The following is a 20,666-nucleotide window of genomic DNA, read 5'->3' on the forward strand; positions in this document are numbered from 1 at the left end:
TTGTGAAAGAAAGGCATGGACTATGTAACATTTGTCAGTTGGTGCATGCATTCTGGGAATTGGAGATGTGCATTCATTTAAAATGAAACTGGAAAAAAAAAAAAGGCTAATTCGTTTCATTTTGGGGGGGCTCCAAAAGAAATGAACGTTATTCATTAAACTAATGATTCAGGCCTAGGTCTAAGCCTGAAGCCAGGGCCTTGCCTAGCCTTGGCATTATTGCAGGCGGGAGGCCTCGTTTTCATTTTTTGGCCCTTTTTTTTTTTTAATTTAATTTATTTATTTTTTAAATTGTTTGATTCTTTTTTTTTTTCACAAATGAATCAGAATCAAACAATTCACGAATCGAAACTTGTGGGGAAAAAACCTCCTGAAAACAAAACGAAAACTAAATTTTTTTTTCTCCTACACATCCCCCTAACCCTGTTAATAAGCAGGGCTTAATTGTAAGCTTATATGTTTGAAGTATATTTTGACCTGCTACAGCTGCAGGAATAATTCAGGAATACAATAAGACTGGACCAACTTAATTATGGTACAAGTATTTATTTACAGTGCTTCGGATACAAGAATTGGAATAGTAGCTCACCTTGCGTCCACTGTCTGAGTGTATTGTGAGGTCCTACCAGCTCCCTGGGGCCTCCTCAAGCTCTCTAGGCCTGGGTTCATAATACAGTTGAAGGGAACCTCCCTTCCCTCAGAATCCCTTGCAGCTTTCTGCCTTAAGGAGTCCTGGGTTAAAAGCCTGAACCACTACCTTTGACTTGAAAGGCGGTACCTGTTAGAGATGTCTGCTATCCCCTCTCTTGTATGTTTGTTTTATTTATTTAGATTTATATTCCACTTTTCGCACTTTTTTCAGCGCTTCAAAGTGGATTACATTCAGGTACTGTAGGTATTTCCCTAACCCCAGAGGGCTTACATTCTAAGGGGCGGATTTTAAAAGGCCCGCGCGCGCCGGCGCGCCTATTTTGCATAGGCTGCTGGCGTGCGTAAGTCCCAGGGCTTTCGAAAAGGGGCGGGAGGGGGCGTGTCCGGGGGCGTTCCCGAAACAATGCGGCGTTTCGGGGGCGTGCCGTGGCGATTCAGGGCGGGCCCGGGGGCATGGCGTCGGCCCGGGGGCGTGGTCGAAGCGTCCGGGACCGGAGGACGGAACGGGGCTGCTGGCGACGCACGCAAAGTTAGGGGGGGGTTTAGATAGGGCCGGAGGGGGGGGTGGGTTAGGTAGGGGAAGGTGGGGGGAGGGCGAAGGAAAGTTCCCTCCGAGGCCGCTCCGAAATTGGAGAGGCCTCGGAGGGAATGGAGGCAGGCTGCGCGGCTCGGCGCGCGCAGGCTGCCGATTTTTGTGCAGCCTTGTGCGCGCCGACCCCGGATTTTATAATCCGGGGTCGGCGCGCGCATGGGTTACTACATGTTTTACTTATTTGGGTTTGACGTTTTCTGCAGCTGTTACGGATCTGTACAAGCTGAATGTATCCCCCTTATAAAATCCAGCGTACTTTTGTTCGCGCTCGCGTATCGTTTGAAGATCTACCTCTAAGTTTGTACCTGAAGCAATGGAGGGTAAAGTGACTTGCCCAAGGTCACAAGGAGTGACAGCGGGACTCAATGGTAGAACCATTAGTCATAAAGTTACAAACCAATTCTAATATTAGAGACTTTTCCCTGGGTTGGTTGGAGCAGAAGATATATGTCTGTTTGCAGACAATAACCTTTTATTTGTTATTGATCCTATAGATTCCTTGCCTTGCATAATGCATTTTTTTCAAGATTTTGGCTCATTTACAGGTCTTGCTATTAATTACCATTAATCTGAAGCACTGGCATTAGATCCATCTACTCCCGCTAATTGGCTGGGAACTCTTCCTTTTTGTTGGGTTACTACATGTTTTACTTATTTGGGTTTGACGTTTTCTGCAGCTGTTACGGATCTGTACAAGCTGAATGTATCCCCCTTATTAGATAGATTTCAAATGCAGTTATAGTCTTGGATGGATTTGCCCTTATTGTTTGGGAGAGCAGGTTTGTTTAAGATGGTTCTCCTTCCAAACATTGTTATACAACCTCCATATTACTTTGTTGGCTTTCCCGCAAAGATGTGATACGCTTTAAATCCCTTGTGGCAAGCTTTATTTGGTTACCAGACTTTACAAAATGACAGTCCTCAGGGTGGTATTAATTTACCTGATTTTATAATTTTGCTTGTCAATTTCGATTTGCTTGGGAATGGGAATGAGAGAGAGAAAAGTTTCAATACTGCACACCAGAGATGGTTGAATCTGTTTTGTGCCTGCTTTCTTTCAGGCCGATTCAGTAAAGTCCGCTCTCCCGCGGACTAACGCCCACTCTCCCGATGCGTGCACGGCCACTCGCCGGTGCACGCGATTCAGTATGCAAATTAGGTGGTGCGGTAGAAACAGGCAAAAGGAGGCGCTAGGGACACTAGCGCGTCCCTAGCGCATCCTTTTAGCCCGGAGCGGCGGCTGTCAGCAGGTTTGACAGCCGACGCTCAATTTTGCCGGCGTCGGTTCTCGAGCCCGCTGACAGCCATGGGCTCAGAAACCGGATGCCGGCAAAATTGAGCATCCGGTTTTCGGCCCGACAGCCGCCGGCCCATTTTAAATTTTTTTTTTTTTTACTTTTTTTACACTTCGAGACCTCCGACTTAATATCGCCATGATATTAAGTCGGAGGGCGCACAGAAAAGCAGGTTTTACTGCTTTTCTGTGCACGTTCCTGGTGCTGGCAGAAATTAGCACCTACCTTTGGGTAGGCGCTAATTTCTTAAAGTAAAATGTGCGGCTTGGCTGCACATTTTATTTCTGTATCCCGCACGCATACCTAATAGGGCCATCAACATGCATTTGCATGTTGAGGGCGCTATTAGGTGCTGCGGGTTGGACGCGCGTTTTCCTCCCCTTATTGAATAAGGGGTAAGGGAAAACGTGAGTCCAAGGGCAGGTTAACAGTGCGCTCCGTTGGAGCGCACTGTACTATATCGGTCTGTTTCTGAGGTGCTTTAGATCTAAAGGAGCCTACAACTCCTTTGATATTGAAATCTTTTCCCCTTTTTGTTGCAGAAAAACGAGCCTGGAAATGTTTTTTCTTTCTGGTGGGGCTCTTCGTGGCAAACTTTCAGTTGTTTGCCTTTAGTTGGGAATCCATTTTTTGAGCCTAGAATGCAATCTGTAGAGCATTTCAGGAATGGCATACGAAAGGTATTGAGCATATTTGCAGTTTAAGTTATCTAGCAAATGATACTTTCTCTTCTTTTGAAAAACTAAAGAAGGACTTTCATATAGTGACTAGACAATTTTATGCTAAAGCCGGGAGGTGCGCGCAGAAGTCGGGCCGATGCACACTGCCCGGGTTTTAAAAACCACGTGAGTACATGCAAAAGTTTGTGCAAAAAGGGGCAGGGCATGGGCGTTCCTAGATTTCTCAGTGAAATCTGCGTATAAGTATTTATGCGGGCACCGGGGTCCCCTACCACTTATCTTATATAAGTCCTGAAACAAAAAAGAACTATTGAAGGTAGCGGGGTTTTAAGAATTGGGGATAACAGGGTAAAAGGTAGGCTAGTTAACTAGTGAGGTTAGGAAGTCCTATCCTTTACCTGGGCAGACGGGGAATGAACTGGGAGAACTGGGGAAACTAGTAATTGTGTTGTCATGTGTGTCTACTAAAATCCCCCACTTTCGCAGTAGAGGCGCATTTGCACGCACGTGTGCATCTATATAAAATTGTGCGCAGATCTACTTGCATACAACCTATCTTATACCATTCACGTGTATATTATAAAATGTCTGCGTCCATTGGCGCGAGCTGGCATATGTGCATACATGTGCGCCCACGCAGCTGTTTCAAAGTTACCGTCCCAGTGGAAAATAATGGACTCCAGACCTATTTGCCTCTCACTCAATGGACAATTTATTTCTTGAATTGTGACCTAAAGATAATAAAATCTCTTAACTGGTATAAAATACGACACCAGAAGTTACCTAGAGCATCTTTAGCCATTAGATGGTCAGATGAGTTGGCAGATACCTTGGAAAAGCTATTTTAAGAATTCGAATGGGGGTTACGGTGAAATGCGATGTAATCCTCTAGATAGAACGATGTGAATGGGTGTCCCTACATCTAATTTATGTGTAAAATGTAAGATTCATAAGAACACTTTGACGCACAATTTTCTGCTTTGTGTAACACTAAATACAATTTGGGACGCCTTTTTAAATTAATGGGGACGCAGAGGGTTACATCCATAAAGCAGAGTTTCTTGGGGGACACAACTTTGGCAATACAATTCTCTAAGGGATTTCTTAAGTTTGTACAAATAGCCCTTTTATTGGTAAGATTGGTTATTTTTCAGTCCTGGAATAAAGAAGAACCACCTCCTCTACATGTGTACAGCACACTCCCATGCTGGAATGGAAGCAGATAGAAGAATTAGGGGCTAAATTTTCACATAAATCCCTTTCTAAAGATTATTTTACAGCATGAGAGAAATTTGTTTTAAATATGCCCCAATAGAACGTGTATTTATATAAATATTGGGTATGATTAGGAGCGTTGTGTGTGTATTTGCATGAATGGTTGTACATCCTGGATTCACCTAGTTAAAGAAAAAAGAGGGAACAGATGTAATAGACAATATATTTTTTGTTGTACTTTCATGTGAGATGGATTCTATTTACATGTTTAAATATAAAATAAAATAGAAAACTCTAGATAATATGAAGCTCTTACTGAAGAAATGTAAATAATGATTCTTATCGCTTATGGGTAGGTGTGCCATAGTAAAATTAGTGATACTGCCTGAGACGGTAATTTTTAAAGCGGTGCGCATTTGTTGGCCCACGCCCAAGGACACAGCTGTTTTTATAACATACGCGCGTATGTGCACGCATGTTATAAAATAGCATAAACGCACGCAGGTACACGCAATTTTAAGTGGACGCGCACCTACGTGGGCAAATGCCGCTTCTGCCACACAAGTGGGGTGATTTTAAAACACACGCACGCTGACGCCATTAGCGGTTCTCCTAGTTCGCCCAGGTGAGGAATAGGATTTCCAGACACACCCCCCCCCCTAGTTTAATAGCCTCTTTTATCCCTGTTATTCCCCCACCCTTAAAAACCCGCTGATGTGTTTAGTTTTTTGTTGGTTTTATGACTTGCGCACCATCCACAGCAGAAGTAAGTTACGCGGCAGGGGAACCAGGCGCGTGCCTGTGCACAGAAGTAATTTACGGGCAAATTTCAAGGTTCCCAGATCACGCCCCCCACCTCACCCCTTTTTTCAAAACTTTTCATTTGTGCGCATAGCGAGATATACGCGCATACACGGTGGGCTTTTAGAATCTTATCGGCATGTATGGTCTGGTTTGGTGCAAGTCGGGCTTTTAAAATTCACCTTTAAGGTTTTATATCCTCTTCAGATGTTGCCTGTATGGGTTAAAAAAAAAAAAAAAGACATCCAAACATTCAGGTCTAATATTACTTCTATTATACGGCGTAATAGAAAAGCAAGAATAGATCATAGTAGTCCTATTCAGGGACTAGCATTACTGAATTTATAATAATTCTTATTAAGATTTGTGCATGAGTAGGCAAAATGGGATATTTAAATATGATCAGTAATTTTTACTCACAGAATAGGTTCAGGCTTATTGGCCCATAAATGCAGTTACTTTGAAATGGATTAAAATACCAGTGCATTTGGTTAACAATTAGCAGGAAGGAAAGCTCCTGCGGCCACGGTACAATCTCTCAATATTCCCAAATGGTTTTTTTATCCATGCCGCAGGGCCTGGCGGTGGCTCCGTGGGCTGTATAGATTGCCGGGCTTGTTCTCATTGTTTACCCCGCTGGTGGGTAACTGTGATTTTCAGCCTGGTATTACCACCAGTGGCATCTTCAAGACTTGGGCTCGCTGTGGACTTAGGTATGCCTTTCATTACTTTGAAGAAGACGTCCCTCAAGTGTTACAATATACAACTATGGTTGAGAATTACAAGTTACCCCGTAAGTTTTTCTTTGCCTACCTACAAGCTCGCCACTACTTGCAGGCTTTTCGCTGGCAATCAGAGGAGTATGCACGCGAAACTGCTTTTGCTAAAACACTGGTTGAGTGTGCGTACTTACATAATTCTATACAGGGCTGGAGTAGATTGATTTCAAATACACGATTGACTCCTCATCTTGATCTTCTGGCCCGCTACTGGACGCCGTTTTGTGCAAAGGATGTTACAGTTCCCTTCCTTACTTCATGCTTCACTTCTCTACATAAATGACTGAAGGACTGCGGGTTGCGCGACCTGCAATTTCGGATTATCCATCATACTATTTGTGACGATGTGCGCTGTTTTCGAATGGGTCGTCTCTCCTCTCCACTATGTATTAAATGTTCCACAACAGAGGGTACCATGTTGCATTGGCTGATTCTCTGCTCTTCCCTGGAGACTTTCTGGGAAAATATCCTGGCCTGCGTCAATAAATGTATTCAGATACCTTTACGATTGTCTGCTGTGCTCCTATTGGCAGGACCGCAGGCGCTCCTTGTGAAATGTACGGGGGCACAGGATTGCTTTGGCGGGACTGCTTTTCTACTAGCTTGCCGAACAAAACTTGCTGAGTGGATTGAGCCTGCGAGTACACCCTCACTTGTGGCCTGGCACCATCGCATGATGGACATGATTTTGCTGGAATGCATTGATTTTCCTAAGTCTCCTCAGCCTAGGGATAAGCGATATGCATATTGCTGGGCTTGCTATTACTCTTCTCTCACCTTGGATTTCCAGACTCAATTGCTTACAGCAGGATATATTGAAACTTGGTACACCAACTCTCCTGGGGCGAGTAACTCCTGAGTAGCCTTGCTACTAAATTCTCTTGATCAGGGTTTCTCTTTCCCTAAATGTTTTTAGGGTTCTGGGGGGGGGGGGGGGGGGGGGGGCGTGAATGTGGTTGGAAGGTGAGGTGGTTGTCTGAATGGGGTGTATGTGGTGTGTTTGGTTTGTGCAGTTTGAATGTGTTGGGAGTGGTGGAGGTTCTGGTTGCTTATTGGGGTGGGTATTGTTACTAAACAGGAGGCCAGCATCACTACTGTACTGTTTGTTCTCTTGTTGCTATTGATTTTGAATATGTTGCAGTGCTAGTGGAAATACTTGTCTTTACAATAAAAATGATTTTGCAAAAAAAAAAAAAAAAAAAACAATTAGCAGGAAGGCAGGCTCTTATGGCCTGGATTGGCCACTGTTGGAAGCAGGATGCTGGGCTTGATAGACCCTTGGTCTGACCCAGTATGGCATGTTCTTATGGAGATGGTGCTAATTGAAACTAAGAGGAATTTAAATATATCACCAAGAAATAAACCTCTGTGGGTTTAGGAAGATCCATTCTCCAAAGCTGGGGGAAAAAAAGGGGGTTATAAGACAGGTGATTTAGGCCTGGATTCGCTACGGTCGCAGACCTTAGAGAATCCAATGGTAACGGGGGATGGGGGGGGCAAAGCGAGGGGCGGGCCTGCAAAAGCCGGCAGCGATCGCACCTCCGTGGTGCTATCGCTGCCGGCTTTTGCACCCAATAGTGCCATTGTAAAAGGTGGTGCTATTGGACGCGCTACTGGCAGCGAAAAGGGTTCTTTCCTTTTCGTCGCCAGTGAAGTTTCCACCGCTTCCGCCCCGACTCCTCCTCTTCCGGGGCCGACTCCACCCCGATCTAGCTATCGCACGTGAAAAGAGACTTTTTGTGTGCGATACGCTATGAAAATGACCCCCATAGGTTTTGAGCAGTTAAGAGATAAATATGATATTCTAAATACATTTTTTGTGCTTATTTACAAGCCCACCATTATTGTTTGTCATGGAGCAAGGATAATTTACAGCACATAAGAAGTAATGATCTGGAAGAATGTTTTTACTAGCAGTATCCCAAAATTAATCAAATAGCTGTATGATATACTATGTTATAGGAGAATATGAATAATTCTTCTCTTCAGAGACTGGCTGAATTGTGGGAGGCAGATTTTGGGGAAGAACTTAATGCTGGATAGGTCCAACAAGAGTTTTCATTAATTAATAAAATATTGACACCAGTAAATTTGAGAGAAATACAATTTAAACTAATTCACAGAATAGGTATTTCTAGAATTAGGGAGCTTTATATGAAAAATATAATTACTTGCCACAAGTATTATATCATATGTTCACAAACTGAGTTCTTTTTGGAAGAAAAATTTTGTTTAGAAAAAAAATACTGAGCTGTTCAATAATATGGTCAGATTGATTTATTTTGGAATATTTAATATGGATCAAAGATTGCCTAAGGGAGGAAAAAGATCTGTTATAAATGCCATTGTGCTGGCTAAGAAAACCCATCTTGCTATCCTGGAAAGGTGATGAACTTCCTTACCATTTGAGCTGGAACATATTAATTAAAAACTATGCAGTAATGGAAAAAATTAAATGTTTTGAGTAGCAAAGTAACAAAACAACAAATGCCTAGAGCACCTAAATGTAATCTGCTGAAAGTGCCTGAAAAGCAAACTAGAAATCAATCAATAAAATTAAATATAAATGACCCATTTATTTATTTATTTGTTTGTTGAGTTTTTTATACCATCATTCGGTAGAGCCATCACAACGGTTTACAAAAGTATACATTTTTCTTAGCAGTTGTGTAACAGAAAAGCAATGTGAACGTTATACATTTTCTTAGCAGTTGTGCAACAGTAAAAACAATGGGCCGGATTTTAAAAGGGTTACGCGCATAAGGTACACGCGTAACCCTTTTAAATCCTCCCTGCGCACGCCGAGCCCATTTTGCATAGGCTCGGCGGCACGCCCAAGCCCCGGGAGGCGCGTATGTCCCAGGGCTTGCGTATCTTATAAAATCCGGGGTCGGCGCGCAAGGTGCACAAACGTGCACCCCCCTTGCGCGCGCCGACCCCGGATTTTATAAGATACGCGCTTATCTTATAAAATCTCGCGTACTTTTTTTCACGCCTGGTGCGCGAACAAAAGTACGTGCGCGCGTGTATTTGTAAAATCTACCCCAATTTGAACAATATCAGAAATAAGCATATCTAGTCCAGAGAGCATTATTAGGTTGGATGAGGAGGGTATGCAGGTTCAGGGTGAAGAGAATATATTAAGAGGTTTACAACTGAGAGTTCAGTTGAGAGTTGGGATGATCAGACGCCTGAAGGTCAATGTAGAATTTGCGGAACATTAGTGTGTTTTAGGTCTTTTTTGTATGTTTTTAGGTCGTGTTGGGTTCTCAGGAATTTAGGTAGGGTGTTCCAAAGTTTGGGTGAGGCAATTGAAAAGGCTCTTTCTCTTGTGGTTGCCAGATGCGCATCTTTGATAGGGGAATGTTTAGGTAACCTGAGTTATTAGAGCGTAGGTTTCTTGGAGGATTTTGAGGGATTATGTTTAGGGTGTTAAGACCTTGATGATCATTGTTTAGGATTTTGTGGATTATGGTCATTTATTTCTAAGCAATACGTGCAGTAATAGGGAGCCAGTGAAGTGAGGTCAATATTGGTGTTATGTGTTCACTTCTTTTTGTTCCAGTTAGGACTCTGGCAGCTGAGTTCTGCAGTATTTGGAGTGGTTTGAGGGATGAAAAAGGTATTCCAATTAGTAAGGAGTTGCAATAGTCGAAGGTGGAGAAGATAAGAAGTTGTAGTACAGTTCTGAAATCGTAGGGGTTGAGAAATGGTTTCAGGTATATACAATATCGGGAAAAGATAGTAAATCTATGAAGAATTAGTTTATGAATGTGAGCAGTATACTGCTAAACAAGGTCTGAGGGTTGAATATGAGCGGGACATGACAAATTGCTCCCTGTGTGGGTGAAGACTGAATGAGGCTTACGTTTAGGGGAAAAACAGAGTTGAATTGTTTTGGTTGGATAACGCATTGCATAGTATCGGTGGTCAGAACTGTGCATTTATTCTGTTTATTGAAATTATGATGTATAGTAACACATTTGTACTTTTGAACATTTGTTTGTAAGTTGTACCAATTTAATAAAGAGAGAAAAGGGGAGTCCATGCTCCCTAAAAGGTTGGAACCCCTGTCCTAGAGTCATTGACAGAGCTGGGAAGTCGTCGAGCTGAGGCACAAGGAAATCGGGGATAGAGCTGAGGCATAGGGAAATGAAGTGAATCAGCCCCAGGCAGGGTAACCCAGAGCTTTACTTCTGCCCCTATACACTAATCATGTTCTCTGTGTTGTTCCTGCTCTTACAGGGAATCCCGTGTATGATTTTTTCATCGGTCATGAGCTGAATCCCCGCTTCGGCACTTTTGACCTGAAATATTTCTGCGAGCTAAGGCCAGGCCTCATTGGCTGGGTATGTGATGATGGCAAGGCTGTAACTTCCAAATATGGCAACAAGTTAAAAATAAATAAAACATAGAAAGGACTCGTGCTCCTTTCATGCACCATTTAATGGCTCTTTTTACTGGTCGAATTGCTAGGAAAAATATGTGCTTAGTGTGTCTCTGTCTATGCTTCTCCTAGGGCATGATAAACCTGGCTATGCTAATGAAGGAGACAGAGCTAAGGGGTAGTCCTTCACTAGCCATGATACTAGTCAATGCTTTCCAGCTGCTCTATGTGGTGGATGCGCTTTGGAATGAGGTAGGAGCTCTGTTGTCCAATGCTTTACCAGGTATGATCCCTTATTTAATTTTGGTATTCTCTGACATGGGGATAGTTTACTTCCTCGTCTTCTGGCAGTATTTCCATTGGTTGTGTGTTAAGATCTCTTCTATGGGCGTGTCTCCTTGCATTCCTCACATTGGCTCTTGTAATGTTGCTGTGTTCCTTTCATTTTGTCTGGCAGGAGGCCATCTTGACTACAATTGACATCATCCACGATGGCTTTGGATTCATGCTGGTATTTGGAGACTTGGCTTGGGTCCCCTTCACTTACAGCTTGCAGGCGTACTTCCTGGTGAACCACCCACATGAGCTCAGCATGCTCTCTGCCATTGGGATCCTAGCACTGAACAGTATGTGACATTCTTTCTGTTGCCCAAGAGATCACTGTTGTCAACTCAATGGGGAAAAAGGTTGTCTGTAAAAAAATAAATAAAGGCCTCTACCCTTTTCCTACCCTGCTGATCTCACAGACTGTAGCTCATCTTCAGTTTTACTCCTTGCTCTCCCACTGCTGAGGGTCCTCTGGGCTTTGTCCTACACTCCCCTACTGCTTAAGATCCTTTGCTCCCCTTCCAATGAGGATCCTCTGGGCTTATCTCAGGCTTCACCCCCTCCCTTCCCTACTACCGAGGATCCTTTGTGCACATCCCATGCCTTCTAAAACTCAGTTACCATTTCTGCCTTGGAAGACTGTACGTGAAACCTGAAAAAAGTTGAAAAGCAAACTGAGGGAAGGCTGTTTCTAAAGAGCATTAAATAAAAAAGGGAATATAGCCATAATAACTTGCATTCCCTCATAGAAGTGTGAAAATACCAGAAAGAAATAATGTAAAGGTGGGGGCAGGGGGAGAAAAGAGATCTAGAGAGAAGCAATAGACCCATGAACCATGAGAGGTGAACTATTGCAGCAGGGATAAAGACATTTTGCAGTCTGGGAAAGAAAAAAGTTGAAGATAGACACTTCTCTCTCTTCACCCATCTCCCATGTTTGTCTGCTGCCATTGCTGTGTTGCTGATGCACTCTGGAATTATTTTTCTTGTCCTGCTGCTGCTGCTAGCCCTGGGCTATGCCATCTTTCGAGGGGCCAATTCCCAGAAGAACACCTTCCGGAGGAGCCCTACAGACCCCCGCGTGGCTGGTAAGTGCTTAGCTGCCCAAACAAAACTGCTCAATCTTTTTTTTTTTTTTTGTTTTAGAATTTTTGCAGCAGAAAAAAAAAAATCTGTTATCAGAACTATTCTGCAGAATTTAATCAATGCAGACAGTCGTCCCCACCCCTTATGAATTCAAACTCTCCTTAACGGATGGCATCTTGTATGGGACAGTGTTGATGGAAATTAATTAAGTTGGTTTTCATTGGCTGGATAGATCTGGAAACCAATTCTGAATTGATTGTTGAACAAGTGTTTTGTGGACTCTTGGCTGAAAATGAATTGTTATCCTCTGCTAAAAGCCTCAGAGATCTTCAAGCCAGGACCATTGTGGGGGCACCTGACCTGTTTATTGTGAGTTTGCTCATCCTTCTAGGAGCAGGACAGACAGACAGGCATGACCTTTATTTTCTCCAAGGAGAAGCAGGATGGTAGTCCTCACACATGGGTGACATCATCAGATGGAGCCCGGCATGGAAAACTTTGACAGACACACTGAGCATGCCTAGCATGTCACTAAGCACGCATCCACGCGGGGTCCTTCTTCAGTCTCTCTTTTTCCGCAAAGTTGAAGCCTTGTGGCCATGGAGCTTGCACTTTTTCTGTGAGAAATCACATTTTTTTCTTCCTTCCCACGTTCCGCCAGGTCCCTCTGCGTTTTCGAGATTTTTTTTCCTCGTCACTCTTGATAAGGTTTTCCGGTACTTTGCGGTCAGTTACCGATGGTGTCACCTCCCAGAGATCACCAGCCATCAATCGCACACTGTGTTCTTTTCGATATGGTGTCATCCGGCTTTTGCCAGTGCCCCCGGACCTTGTCCATTACAGACCCCCACGAGGTCTGTGTCCTCTGCCTGGGGGCATTGCATGATGTCCGTGGTTGCGATCTTTGTGCCCATGACCCCTAAGGGCCATCGGGCATGTTTAGACAGAATGAAAAAGCTCTTCGGCACTACAAAATCAGATCTGTCAACAGCAGTCTGAGACTTCTATACTGCAAGGGAAGGGAGTCTCGGCATCGACCCGCTTGGTATCCCCTCCGCTACTGAGCCTCAATCCCGAGGTAGGGGCAGGGGACCAAGCAAGGTCAATCTCTTCTCGATCCAAGTCGGGGTTTCTCCCCATCTCCGTCTGTTCCGGGGAAGGACCGCGGTGAGCACCTAGAGAAGTTGAGGAAACACAGACACTGCTCATCCTCTTTGAAATCAGACCAAAGGAAGGCATCAACTGCGTCGGTGTCTTCCCTGAAACGGTCTCGTGCAGAGGTGGTGCTACCCTCCGGTCCTCCTGAGGACTCAAGGCGGTCCCCACCAATACCAGTGGAAGGTTCAGTTCCTCCCCATGACTCCGGGGTCGATACGATTCCGCTGCCTCCCCCTATCCTCTGCAGCTTTTGAGGAGGAGTTAGAGAGGTGCGCGCGGTTGGTGGTCGGTCGGGCCCTGCAGGGCATCAAGCCTCTGGTTCCTCTGGTACTGCCTCTGCCGCAAGAGCTGACTCCATTGGTGCTTGCACCTCTCTTGGAGCGGCTGGACCCGCCCCGAACCCCTTCGCTGTCAAAGGGAGCATTGCTGCTTCTGCTACCCGTCCCCATCCCGGTGAGCAACTCCTTGGATGAGGAAGGTCCATAGGGGTTGATGGCGCCTTGGCTGTGCACGGCACCCTGGCAATCTCTGGCACTCCCAGCCTCATCGGGATCAATGCCCTTGGGTGCTCCCGAGATGGATGGATCCATTGGTGCCCATGCGACCCCCAGATCCCACCGGTGCCCTCGGTTCTGTCTTCAGTTCCGCTGGTGCCCCTACAGTCCTCTGGCTCGAGGCTCAGTGCGCAGATGGGAGCTCCACCCTCCCATGTCTCCGGACGTTCAAAGCGAGGGGGAAGCTCCCTATGAGTCCTGGGAAGGAGAGGCATCTTTTTCCTCCACTGAAGCATCGGAGGTCTTGCTTTCGGAACCCTCACCACTGGAGGAGAGGTGGAAATCCCCTCCAGAGGATCTTTCTTTTGCTGGTTTTGTTTAAGGCCATGGCAGAGTTGGTGTCTTTCCAGCTTTTAACAGAACACGGTTCTTGTCACAAGATGTTGGAGATCCTGCACTTTTTTGATGCTGTTCCAGTACATGACATCTTTAAGGAGCTAGTCGTCTGACTCTGGGAACACCCCATTTCCATTCCTCCTGGGAACCGGAAGACGGATGCAGTCTATCTAGTCCAGCCCTCCACAGGTTTTGAGCGCCATCAGCTGCCTCACCAGTCAGTGGTGGTGGTAGAATTGGCCTTAAAGAAGGTACAGTCATCTTGCAGAAGGGACTTCACTAGTCCCATAAAGTTTTGCCAACCTCGATTGGCAGAAAGGCTTTCTTCTGAAATAAAGTGGATCCAGGGTCCTATAAACTGGATCTTCTGGTATGGGATCAAATTGGACTTTGGAAACCACTGAATTAGATTATTTGGTTTATTCTGTTTTGGAAAAATCTATGATTTTAGTTTCCTTTGCTTTGAAATTGGATTACGACTTAAAAATTTTGCTTAAAAAATTGGAAGTTCTGGGAATTAAGGCTGGGTTATGGTTGGGTGTGTCCCATCCTATCCAGGAACAAAGACCATTTTTAGTCTATACACAAAAGATTTTGAATTGAAATGTCCTGCCAAATGTCAGGTTAAGTTTCAGAATGAGGTCTATACACGTTGGAATCTGGAACAGTTTGCCACCTTTATACAAACGCCACTGCCTATTTGCTCCCCTCTCCCCTGGCTGAATGTGTATGTTGGTTCTCTTTTGCCCTGTTTTTCCCTTCAGAGTTTTATCGTATTAGACACTTGTCTCCTTGTACCCATGTAATCTAAGTTCATTTTCTTTGTTTAAACTTGTAATCATGCTTCCTTTTTTTTTTCTTTCTACCTACTTTTCTGTCATGTATATAATTGTCATCTCTTAGTCACTGTTTAGTTGCTAATATGGTTATTTTTATTTACAGTTTTTTTAATACCTCAGGTACAAACTTAGATTGTAAGTCCTCTGGGGATAGGGAAATACCTCCAAAACCTGAATGTAATCCGCTTTGAAGCGCTGAAAAAAAGTGCAAAAACCGAAATATAAATCTAAATAAATAAATAATACCACCTATAGCAGAAAAACTGTGCTAAGTAGTTAACAATAAAAAAACAAGTAAAACTATCTAGGTACCTGCCTGTGACTCTGCGCTCACAGAAACATAGACAATGAGATACAGATGTGTCCAGATACATATGCACAGATTAGAACACATCAGTAAATCACTTGTGCAAAGACAGGAAACCACACAAAAGTATATACATGAAATACACTCATATATATATATATATTATTTATTTATTTAAAACTTTTTATATACCGTTATAACAAAATGGATTTGAACAAAACGGTTTACAGTTATTCCAAAATAAAAATAAATAAATTAAAACAACTAAAACTTCAAATAATGAATGACAGTAAAAATATTAAAGTATGTATAAAAGGAAAAATAACCTAAAGAGTGTGTGACGCAACAGGACAGCTTTTAACATGCATGGTGAGGAGGAGTTGAACTCTACTCTGTATTCAGGATGGTGATCTGCATTGACCTGATGTTCCTTTTGTGCTTTGCCCTAGAGCTGGAGACCATCCCCACTGCCTCAGGGAAATGCCTCCTGGTGTCAGGCTGGTGGGGCTTTGTCCGTCATCCCAACTACCTGGGAGACCTCATCATGGCCTTGGCCTGGTCCCTATCGTGTGGTGAGTGCCCCGTGCCATAACCCTGAAGACAATTCTTACTAGTGTGCTTCTCTTCCTTCACGTCTTCACATGAGACTGCATAGTTACTGACTGTCCTTGGAAGGAGTCTGTCCACATTTAGACTAACAAAAAGTGCCTTCATCCCCCCCCCACTAAGTTCCTTCTCAAAGTTCCATGATTGCAGTGAAGTATTAATTAACATCTGTTGGCTGGTGATATCAGATGTTAGACATTTCAGCATCATTGCAGTGATTTTTTTTACAAATATTGCATATTAGTATCACTAAATGGCTTCATATGAATGGGATAAATTTGGCAGATTCTGGGTTTGCCCTCATCACATCAGTGGAATTCCCTAAGAAAAGTAGGAATTACAAAGTCGCAGATGCAACATGCACAAAATCGGTCTGGCTTGACTTCAGCCTTTACCTGAGTTAGGTGCCCTCTTTCACTTAAGTGAGACAAAACTCGTGCCTTTGACATCAATACCAAATAAGATGGCTGAGTCTGCACTAAGCAGCTTGGATTGAAATTCCTGCCATGTCCTGTAAATGGAGAGAGAGCTGCAGTTTCAGTGTAGTGTTGGGCTCATTGCCTCTGATGCTCCCTCTTCCTTTTTTGTGCCTCCTCTCCAGGTGTGACCCACATCCTGCCTTACTTCTACGTCATCTATTTCGCTTTCCTGCTAGTGCATCGTGAGGCAAGGGATGAACACCGATGCCTGAGGAAGTATGGCTTATCCTGGCAGGAGTATTGCAAGCGGGTTCCCTACCGCATCTTTCCCTATATTTACTGAAACCAGCCATCGACCACATAGCCTTGGGGTTATACTTCCTCCACATATGTGGTGGAATACCTCAGATCTGTGGTCATTACTAAATGAAGTGAGGAAGCTCAAGATGGGAAACGAAGACTCCAGGAGCTTACCTCAGCTGGAATAATGATCTAAAGCACCTGCCTCCACCCAAGGTGTACAATTATATGACAGAGAAGAAGAAGAAATGAAGTGAGGACTATATCAATAAAGTTTAATAAAATGTAATGATGAAGAGTAGAGAAGGACAGCACTAGACTACCGACAATTCAGATGAACTGATTCAAATCATGATGAACCTGTAATCTATAGTAGGCCAGATTGACAGATGGAAGAGTAGCAAATCACCTGGACCGGTTGGTATACACCCCAGAGTTCTGAACAAACTAAAACATGAAATTTCAGACCTATTACAAGTAATTTGTAACCTCTCATTAAAATCCAGCAGTTGTACCTGAAGACTGAAAGGTGGCCAATTTACCCTTGATATATAAAATGGGCTCCAGAAGTGATCCAGGAAACTATAGACCAGTGAGCCTGACTTCAGGCCTGGGAAAAATTGTGGACACTATTATAAGGAATAAAATCGCAGAACATATAGATAGACAGGATTTACCCAAGGGAAGACTTGCCTTATAAATCTGCTACATTTTTTTGAAGAGGTGAAAAGGCATCTGGATAAAGGTGAACCAGTAGCTGTGGTGTATTTGATTTTCAGAAGGCATTTGAAAAAGTCCCTCATGAGAGGCTTCTAAGAAAACTAAAAAGTAATGGGATGGGAGGAGATGTCCTTTTGTGGATTGAAAGCAAGTTAAAAGACAGGAAAAAGAAAATAGGATTAAATAGTCTGTTTTCTCCATGGAAAAAAAGTAAAACAGTGGAGTGCCTCAGGGATCTGGACTTGGATTGCTGCTTTTTCATATATTTATAAATGATCTGGAAAGAGGTATGATGAGTGAGGTGATCAGATTTGCAGACACAAAATTATTGAGAGTAAGTTAAATTACAAGCGGATTGTGATAAATTGCAGGAGGACCTTGTGAGACTGGAAGACTGGGTGTCCTTATGGCGGATGAAATATAATGTGGATAAGTGCAAGGTGATTGATGCATATAGGGAAAAATAACCCATTATGTAGTTACATGATGTTAGGCTCCATTTTATGAGTTACCACCCAGAAATAAATATCCGGGCATCATAGTTGATATTACATTGAAATCATTGGCTCAGTATGCTGTGGCAGTCAAAAACACAAACTGTTAGTAATTATTAAGAAGGGAATGGCAAATAAAAGGATGGATGTGATAATGCCTCTGTATCACTCAATGATTAAACCACATCTTGAACACTGTGTGCAATTCTCGTTGCCACATTTCAAAAAGGATATAGTTGCACTGAAGAAAGTATAGATAAGGGTGACCAACATGATAGCGGGGATGGAACAGCTCCCCTTGTGAGGAAAGACTAAAGCAGTTAGGGCTGTTCAGCTTGGAGAAGAGACGGCTGAGGGAATATGACGGAGGTCTATAAAATCATGAAAGGACTTGAACAGGTAAATGTGAAACAGTTATTTATTCTTTTGGATAATACAAGGACTAGGGGAGAGAATTTTGTTTTCACGCAATGCCCAATTAAGCTCTGGAATTCATTGCCAGAGGATGTGGTTAAGGCAGCTAGTATAGCTGGGTTTAAAAAAGTTCCTGTAGGAAACTGCTATTAATCAATAGGGAATAGCTACTGCTTGTTGCTGGCATTAGTAGCATGAGATTTATTTAATATTTGGGTATTTGCCCAGTACTTTGACTTGGATTGACCACTGTTGGAAACAGGTTAGTGGGCTTGATGGACCCTTGGTCTGACCCATTATGGCATATCTTATGTATTTAAAGCTACCTCAGATGTACTATAAAGCAAAGGCTGAGGGCCAGGTAACTTTATTTCTGCCCAAAGCAACAAAAAATTAATTTATGGTTGGGGGGGGGGGGGGGGGGGGAGGAGGGACGGAGAAGACTAATTCATTCATTTTGCTCACATCTGCTTGTGGCTATCCCAAAACCACTTTGTCACAACAGGTCTCTCCCTTGGCAATCCTTGTAAGCATATGCAAAAACTCTCTGAAGGCCTGTTTTGTGTTTAACTTAAATAGTACAGGCAGCAGCAGCCGCTGCTGATGCAATAGAACAGAGAGGGAAAGATGAAGGCAGAATTCAAAGAGCTGATAAAACTATCCAGCTTACTAAGCTCCACAGTCTGCACTTTATTAGTCCGGTATGTGTAGAAGGCAATTTTGAGTAGTCCACATTGTTCCAAAGTAGGAGCATGCACTTTTTTTTTTTTTAATATAATTTGTTTATTGGGGTGTTTTACAAACTTCCCAAAACAATTCTTCCCATAGTGACCGAACCTTCCCTCTCATCCCCCACCCCCTTCCACCAAAAATACATCAGCTGCATATACAGAGGAATAGGCATAGAAAAGAATAAGGTACAGATAAAGTACAAATAAATGAAAGAAGATGAAAGAAAATACAGGTGAAGTACCAGTGCAAGTAAAGGTTTGTATGGGTGCAAGTGCTAGTAAGGGACACAGTGGGCTCTAGAGTGTAACATACATTATTAGCACTTGTACGCTTCCGATAGTGTGGGATATCAGGGTCCAATCTAATAAGTAACAGCGTCTGTATTAATACTAATAGTGATAAGCGACCTTATAGACAACAAACTTTACATATAAGAATAAGCAGAAGAGCTGATACGACTTTTATAACTACCGTCCTTCCAGAGCCCAGGGTGTGGAGCTGTATGCTGTTGTTGTGAATTTAACTCTTGCACCATGGTAGGAGATAAATAAGCTAAAAAGGCAGACCACATTTGTATACTAGTAGCTAATTTCTTCGGTGAGGTAGACCTAGCTATTGTGTATTCTAGGGAGCAAAGATGAAGCCAATGCTCATACTTGGGTCCTTGGGGATCTAACCAGCAGGTTAAAATGACTTTCTTGCCCAATAGCCTGGCTCGTTTAATGAAAAAATGGGTTGCTGGGTGTAATTGCTGGTGCAAGGGTATTACTGAGCCGAAAAGCCGCAAGTTTGGGTCCAAAGGCAACGTCATATGGAATAATTGGGCGCAATAATTTTAGAGTTTTCCCCAAAACTCTAAAATTAATGGGCATTCCCAAAAACACTTCATTACTGCACTTTGGGCACACATCTGAGGTGGTCAATTTAAATTGAAGTGCACGGGAAGGAGTGACAAAGTTGCCATAGAAACTTGTAATCAGTTTCTTGTAAAATAATATTTGTGGACGTGTTAGGGAGAGAAATAAAAATATTCTTAAAATCCTCAAAAGGATTTTGCGTGCAATCTCTCTAAGGAATGTGGCTTCTCGGCTTCGGCTTTTGGAGTTTTGTAAAAATAAGTTGTGGTAGGTTGTTGTCTCTTCCCCAAGATCACTGCTGTCCTTAATCGTTGGTTGGAGGTAGATGCTGCGAAAAAAAGTGTAATTTGTTAATTAAGAAGTGTCGCACTTGCAGAAAGGCAAAGAAATCAGCTTGTGGCAACTGGAATTGTTGCTGTAAGGTCATAAAGTCGAGCCGTTGGCCAGCTGCTGCCGTAAACAATTGGTGTGTACATAAACAAGTCTTTGCCGATGCCATCTGACAAAGGCTGCTTCGGTTAAACCAAGGAGCGGTTGTTGGCAGTTGTTAGAAGGGATGTCATGCAGTGAGGAGGTTCATAATGTTTGCTCAGCTGGATCCAAGCTTTCCTGCATGTAGGGAATGGTTCATGCAGGGCCGCTGGAAGCACTAGGCGGGGGCCTGGGGCGGCAGCAAAAGCCGCGGGGATGCGGGAAAAAGCACGGAGAGCCACTGCCGGCAGCCCCACGATATTTGATAAAGCACGACAAACCCGCCTGGACTCCTCCCCCAAGCCCCGATCTGTTTCAGTCAGTGCGCAGACGCAGCAAGAAGCTCGTGCCATCTGCTGCGTGCGCACCCGACTGGAGGAGGAACAGAGCAGCGCAGCAGGGCACTGCCTGCGAAGGAGAGGCCACCCCCATGGACCTGTCCCACCTCACCGCCCACACCCTAGCACCGCCAGATCCAGCCTGTCGCTGATTCAGGCTGCAGCCTGCGGGTAATGTGTTCTCTCTAAAATAAAACATTTAAAAAAAAAAAAAAGCCAATGCTTCCTCTGCTGGGGGGAGGATGGAAATCTCAGAGAGGCCATTAGATGGGGGTGGGGGAAGGAGGAGGAATAGCTCTGAGGGGAGA

General features: G+C 43.7%; 1 protein-coding gene across 1 annotated transcript in view; it reads left to right on the forward strand.

Moving 5' to 3' along the window:
• TM7SF2 (transmembrane 7 superfamily member 2) overlaps positions 1–17,016 on the forward strand; it is a 34,438-nt gene extending 17,422 nt beyond the window's left edge. The window contains exons 6-11 of the mRNA XM_029614142.1: positions 10,259–10,362; positions 10,533–10,652; positions 10,858–11,026; positions 11,735–11,815; positions 15,457–15,579; positions 16,215–17,016. Of these exons, the coding sequence (XP_029470002.1) occupies positions 10,259–10,362; positions 10,533–10,652; positions 10,858–11,026; positions 11,735–11,815; positions 15,457–15,579; positions 16,215–16,375 (758 nt within the window). The 3' untranslated portion in view covers positions 16,376–17,016. The remainder of the gene's footprint in view (positions 1–10,258; positions 10,363–10,532; positions 10,653–10,857; positions 11,027–11,734; positions 11,816–15,456; positions 15,580–16,214) is intronic.
• Positions 17,017–20,666: the final 3,650 nt, after the last annotated feature.

The sequence above is a fragment of the Rhinatrema bivittatum genome, chromosome 8, assembly GCF_901001135.1.
Source record: "Rhinatrema bivittatum chromosome 8, aRhiBiv1.1, whole genome shotgun sequence".
NCBI lineage: Eukaryota > Metazoa > Chordata > Amphibia > Gymnophiona > Rhinatrematidae > Rhinatrema > Rhinatrema bivittatum.